At 36.8% G+C, this 6,784-nt stretch overlaps 1 protein-coding gene across 2 annotated transcripts in view; it reads right to left on the bottom strand.

Annotated features, from left to right (window-relative positions):
• Window positions 1-202: 202 nt before the first annotated feature.
• The window catches only part of BNIP3L (BCL2 interacting protein 3 like), a 28,331-nt gene continuing 21,749 nt past the window's right edge, over window positions 203-6,784 (bottom strand). For both annotated transcript variants that reach the window (XM_059071744.2, XM_067039916.1), the window contains exon 6: window positions 203-1,868. In XM_059071744.2, the coding sequence (XP_058927727.1) occupies window positions 1,820-1,868 (49 nt within the window). In that variant the 3' untranslated portion in view covers window positions 203-1,819. The remainder of the gene's footprint in view (window positions 1,869-6,784) is intronic.

Below are 6,784 nucleotides of genomic sequence, written 5' to 3'. Positions count from 1 at the left end.
TAAATAGGTTACAGAAGGCAAATCAAGTGTTACCAGATTTGTGAGTAAGATAGAAACAAGGAATAATTTTTTAAATGTCCAAAATTATTTAGACACTAAAATCTAGAAAGAAAAACAAAGTCAAAGAATTCAGAAGACTATTTGGATAGCTCATCTTTCTTAAAGACAGCCAGCTACATTCTTGAAAAAAGAGAGTCAGAAGTTAATTTTTTTGTTTAATCTGTATGTTATTTTCCACTATAACACATCAACTTTACAAAACTTCATACAAGAGAGAAAAGACTCAGATAGTTTCTGCAAACTAGCAAACCTGGTGGTCAGAGTGCTTTTATTCAAGTCAACCTGATGCTCCTTATTTACTGAATAGATTGCTAGCCTTCAAATTAACAATGGTTCTCTAAATATTCAATGCCTATACCATAAACAGTAATTATTTATATATAAAACATATAATAGTATCCTTCAGAATCATGCTGTGTGTTCAGAAAGTCAATAAACCTACTTGAAATGACTGGTGAATCTGTTGCTTTCTAACAATTTGGTCCTAAAGCTTCACATTTGAGAAATGAACCAAAAAGTATATCATTAAAGGAAGCTGTTGAGTGTTCTGGAACTTCAGGAGTTGAACATAACTGAAAAGATGGCTACAGGAGAAGGAAATGGCTAGTGCCTGCACAATCACAGGAATCGCCTTGGGCAGGTTGTACAGTAAACATGAGAAAGGGAGAGAGCAGAAAACCAATGGCATCTCTTCAGAACTCTGTCAACTGTTCCCACAACCCAAGTCTGGTTTTCAAAGTTGCCCAAGTGCTTGAAATAACTCTGAAACAATTATCTTCAGAGTTTAAAGGCTTTAGAATATAAGTGATGCTTCCTAAAACAAGAAGCCTGTATTTATACCACAAATTGGAACTCATTCCAAAGCCTCTTAGGAAAAAATAAAAAAAAAAAAAATCAAAGTCATGAAAAATTCACATGCAGCTAATAAACACAGAAATACCAAACACACACAAAGAAGTCCCCAAAGCAATTTCATAGATTTCTAGGCCTGAGACATTCCTTACCAGAAGTAAAGATTCTACACCATAGAAAAGACAGCATTATAACATACTAGTATTAAAATCTGCTGATGTATTCTAGTTCTTCTATTTTATACCTATCATTTATATAGCTTGCCTCCTACAAATTAAAAGGCGCCATTGAGAGGCTTAGACAAAAAGTGGCTCCAAAGCTGGTTTAAAATAATTTTTTATTGCCCAGGATATTTTCTTTTCTTGTGTCCTATTTTGTTTGTTTTTGTTTTCTTTTTTAATAACTATAAATTCAAGCTTAGGGAAGCTTGCCTTTGTCTTAAAAAAAAAAAAAAAAAAAGAAAAAGAAAACAACAAAGCTTTTGTATCATTTGCTAACCTGGTCTTGCTGTAAGAGAATGATGGGAGTTATCTTGCAAGAGTAAAATTTATACCATGAATGATGCAGGTCTAAGTCTGGTGGTACTAAAAGGAGACAACAGCATTGTTGACAAAATTATAATCTGCTGGTGGCATTTGCAGAAAAGAAGCCCTTGCAAATTTCTAAACAACAGTAAACTCTGTTAGGAAATTCTAAAGTGTTTTACAGGCCAAAAAGGGAATGAGGTTAGTAAAATGCCTCAACAGAGTTTGAATAAAATACTGGATTTGAGAGTTACTGGAACTTGGATATGTAAAAATAGGGTGTAGGTTGGGTCATGCTTACAATGGTCTCAAGTTCAAATAAACTACTGTGACAATACACCACTTCACAAGTCACACGCTTTCCCAGGGGCTCTTCTTTTCCCTCAGTAAGTGCTGGCAGAAGGTGTGCTGAGTCGTTTTCCAATGTAGATGCTGAAAGGAAACAGAGTATATCATGTTTCATCTGTTTCAACAGCTCTATACCAACTTGCCCACAGGCTGAACTGTACTTACAAATGAAAACTTTCAGCCATTGTATAAGGCTCTAAAGGTCCATGTGTACAGTTCCCTAACACCCTGAAATCATCACTGACTTACTTAAAGCTAGTCATCAGCTAGCTAAACTGGTTTTATATGATTATGTTTACTCATTGGGCAGGACTGGACATCACTGGCGCAGTGATTAGACAAAGCAAAGCCAGAGAGAACAGATCCCTTCAAAGAGTAAAGCAGAGCCAACCTCCTTTGAGACGGTCCGCTGTGGTGGACAGAAAATTCTACTGATATTTCAGACACAAAATACAGTAATAAACCAAATTACAAAGCTGCCAGTGCTTTAAAATGCTCTTACTAACAGTTTAACTCTTAAGGATGAGGGCCTTATATTACTTTCCCAGGCCAAGCAAGTGTTTGACCCTTATATAACAGAAGCAGAAGGGAAGTTAAGGAAAAGATGGAACCAGCCCGGCACCCCAATGTAATAAAACCAACTTTACTTTTTAGAATCCTTTTGTTTTCTACATTCATCTATAACAACAGTTACACTTATGCCAGCAAGAGAAACAGTCTGAAGATTCATAAAAGGAAGAGATCCTCCAAGGTACAAAAGCTGACCAGCCTCTTGAGGGCAAATGAACTACTGCGCAGCCAATGCCGCAGGGGAACGTCAACTCCTACCCCACAGAGCATCCTCACGCACTCCCTGCTTTGCTGTGTGCCATCACTGTCCTCACCCTCACAAAAGCAGATCAGGCACCCAGAAAGACAGGAGGTACGTGTGGGAAAGTCACGTATGTTTCCAAGTTCATTACTGTGAACATCTCTCCCATATGCTGAGCTCCTTAAAGGGAAGGTAAAAGATGCTGTACTTCTTCTGCACATTATATACAGAAAAGGACCCACTGGGCATGCTCAAAGAGAATAGCAGATATGTCTTAAAAATATTTAACCACAAGTGTTTAACTCCTAAAATATTTCAAAAGTATATTTCCTCAACTGTTCAAATCAAGAAAAAAAGAAGAATTTAAAAGACATCCCTGGAGGAGTCAAGACGGTGGTGTGGGAAGATGTGGGGTTGGAGTGTCCCCACAACTAGGGCGCCTGCCGGTCACTGGTGGGGGACTCTGATGCCCAAGGAGACAGGAGAAGCCCAAAGTGAACCGGCGGCTTGCAGGATCTTGGTTCACGAGCCTGGGGTCAGGCTGAAGCTCCTGTGGTAGGAGATCCGAGTCTGAACCACTGGACTAACAGAGAACCTCAGACCCCAGGGAATATTCATCGGAGTGAAGTCTCATGGAGTTCCTCATCTCAGCACCAAGAACCAGCTCTACCCAATAGCCTACAAACTCCAGTGTTGGAAGCCTCAGGCCAAACAACCAGTAAGACAGGAACACAATCCCACTCATTTAAAAAAAAAAAAAAAAATGAGATGGCAAAAAAATATGTCACAGATGAAGGAGCAAGGTAAAAACCTACAAGACCAAATAGATGAAGAGGAAATAGGCAATCTACCTGAAAAAGAATTCTGAGTAATGATAGTTAAGATCATCCAGAATCTCAGAAATAGAATGGAGGCACGGATTGAGAAAATTCAAGAAATGTTTAACAAAGATCTAGAAGAACAAACAAAAAGAGATGAACAACACAATAACTGAAAAGAAAAATACACTAGAAGGAATCAATAACAGAATAACTGAGGCAGAAGAATGAATAAGAGAGCTAGAAGACAAAATGGTAGAAATAACTGCCGAGGAGCAGAATAAAGAAAAAAGGATGAAAAAAATTGAAGACAATCTCAGAAACCTCAGGGACAACACTAAATGCACCAACATTCGAATTATAGGGGTCCTAGAAGAAGAAAAGAAAAAGAGAGGGTCTGCAAAAATATTTGAAGAGATCATAGTTGAAAACTTCCCTAACATGGGAAAGGAAATAATCACACAAGTCAAGGAAGCACAGAGAGTCCCATACAGGATAAACCCTAGGAAAAACACACCAAGACACATATTAATCAAACTAACAAAAATTAAATCCAAAGAAAAAATATTAAAAGCAGCAAGGAAAAAAAAAATAACATACAAAGGAATCCCCATAATGTTATCAGCTGATTTTTCAGCGGAAACTCTGCAGGCCAGAAGGTAGTGGCAGGATATCCTTAAAGTGATGAAAGAGAAAAACCTACAACCAAGATTATTCTACCTGGCAAGGATCTCATTCAGATTCGATGGAGAAGTCAAAAGCTTTTCAGATAAGCAAAAGCTAAGAGGATTCAGCACCACCAAACCAGCTTTACAACAAATGCTAAAGAAACTTCTCTAAGTGGGAAACACACAAAAAAGAAAAGGACCCATAAAAACAAACCCAAAGCAATTAAGAAAATGGTAAGAGGAACATACATATCAATAATAACCTTGAATGTAAATGGATTAAATGGCCCAACCAAAAGACACAGACTGGCTGAATGGATACAAAAACAAGACCCATATATATGCTGTCTACAAGAGACCCACTTCAGACCTAGGGACACACACGACTGAAAGTGAAGGGATGGAAAAAGCTACTCCATGCAAATGGAAATCAAAAGAAAGCTGGAGTAGCAACATTTGTATCAGATAAAATAAGACTTTAAAATAAAGACTGTTACAAGAGATAAGGAGGGACACTACATAATGATCAAAGGATCAATCCAAGAAGAAGATACATAACAATTATAAATGTTTATGCACGCAACACAAGAGCACCTCAATACATAAGGCAAATGCTAACAACCATGAAAGGAGAAATCGACAGTAACACAATAATAGTAGAGGACATTACTATCCCACTATACCAAGGGACAGATCATCCAAGCAGAAAATAAATACGGAAACACAAGCTTTAAATGACACAATAGACCAGACAGATCTAATTGATATTTATAGACCATTCCACCCCAAAGTGGCAGAATACACTTTCTTCTCAAGTGCACGTGGAACATTCACCAGGATAGATCACACCTTGGGTCACTAATCAAGCCTCAGAAAATTTAAGAAAATTGAAATCACATCAAGTATCTTTTCTGACCACAATGCTATGAGACTGGAAATCAGTTACAGAAAAAAAAACTGTAAAAAATACAAATACATGGAGGCTAAACGGTGTGCTAGTAAATAACCAAGAGACCACTGAAGAAATCAAAGAGGAAATTTAAAAATACATAGAAACAAATGACATTGAAAACACAACAACCCAAAACCTATGGGAAACAGCAAAAGCAGTTCTAAGAGGGAAGTTTATAGCAATACAATCTCACCTCAAGAAACAAGAAAAATCTCAAATAAACAACCTAACACTACACTTAAAACAACTAGTGAGAGAAGAACAAAGAAAACCCCAAGTCCATAGAAGAAAAGAAATCATAAAGATCAGAGTAGAAATAAATGAAACAGAAACAAAGAAAACAATAGCAAAGATCAATAAAACGAAAAGCTGATTCTTTGAGAAGATAAACAAAATTGATAAACCCTTGCCAGACTCATCAAGAAAAAAAGGGAGAAGATGCAAATCAATAAAATCAGAAATGAAAATGGAGAAATCACAACTGACACTGCAGAAATACAAAGGATTATAAGAGACTACTAAAAACAACTCTATGCCAAAAAAATGGACAACCATAAGAAATTGACAAATTCTTGGAAAGGTACAATTTTCCAAGACTGAATCAGGAAGAATTAGAAAATATGAACAGACCTATCACAAGAAATGACATTGAAACCATAATTAAAAATCTTCCAACAAACAAAAGTCCAGGACCAGATGGCTTCACACACGAATTCTATCAAACATTTAGAGAAGAGCTAACACCGATCCTTCTCAAACTCTTCCAAAAAATTGCAGAGGAAGAAACACTCCCAAATTCATTCTACAAAGCAACCACCACCCTGATACCAAAACCAGAAAAAGATATCACAAAAAAAGAAAATTACAGACCAATATCAGTGATGAACATAGATGCAAAAATCCTGAACAAAATACTAGCAAACAGACTCCAACAGCACATTAAAAGGATCATACACCATGATCAAGTGGGATTTACCCCAGGAATGCAAGGATTCTTCAGTATATGCAAATCAATCAATGTGATACACCATATTAACAAATTAAGGAATAAAAACCATATGATCATCTCAATAGATGCAGAAAAAGCTTTTGACAAAATTCAACACCCATTTATGAAAGAAGCTCTTCAGAAAATGGGCATAGAGGGAACCTACCTCAACATAATAATGGCCATATATGACAAACCCACAGCAAGCATCATACTCAATAGTGAAAAACTGAAAGCATTTCCACTAAGATCAGGAACAAGAGAAGGATATCCCTCTCGCCACTCTTATTCAACATAGTTTTGGAAGTCCTAGCCACAGCAATCAAAGAAGAAATAAAAGGAATACAAAATTGGAAAAGAAGAAGTAAAGCTGTCACTGTCTGCTGATGACATGATACTATACACAGAAGATCCTAAAGATGCCACCAGAAAGCTACTAAAACTAATCAATGAATTTGGGAAGGTTGCAGAATACAAAATTAATGCACAGAAGTCTCTGGCTTTCCTATATACCAACAACAAAAAATCAGAAAGAGAAATTAAGGAAACACTCCCATTTACCACTGCAACAAAAAGAATAAAATACCTAGGAATAAACCTGCCTAAGGAGGTGAAAGACTTGTACTCAAAAAACTATAACACACTGATGAAAGAAATCAAAGATGACATGAACAGATGGAGAAATATACCATGTTCTCGGATTAGAAGAATCAATACTGTGAAAATGACTATAGTACCCAAAGCAATCTACAGTTTCAACGCA

This window comes from Kogia breviceps, chromosome 8, assembly GCF_026419965.1.
Source record: "Kogia breviceps isolate mKogBre1 chromosome 8, mKogBre1 haplotype 1, whole genome shotgun sequence".
Classification (NCBI taxonomy): domain Eukaryota; kingdom Metazoa; phylum Chordata; class Mammalia; order Artiodactyla; family Physeteridae; genus Kogia; species Kogia breviceps.
The sequence above is the reverse complement of the archived record's forward strand: the minus strand, read 5'-3'. Positions and strand labels throughout refer to the sequence as shown.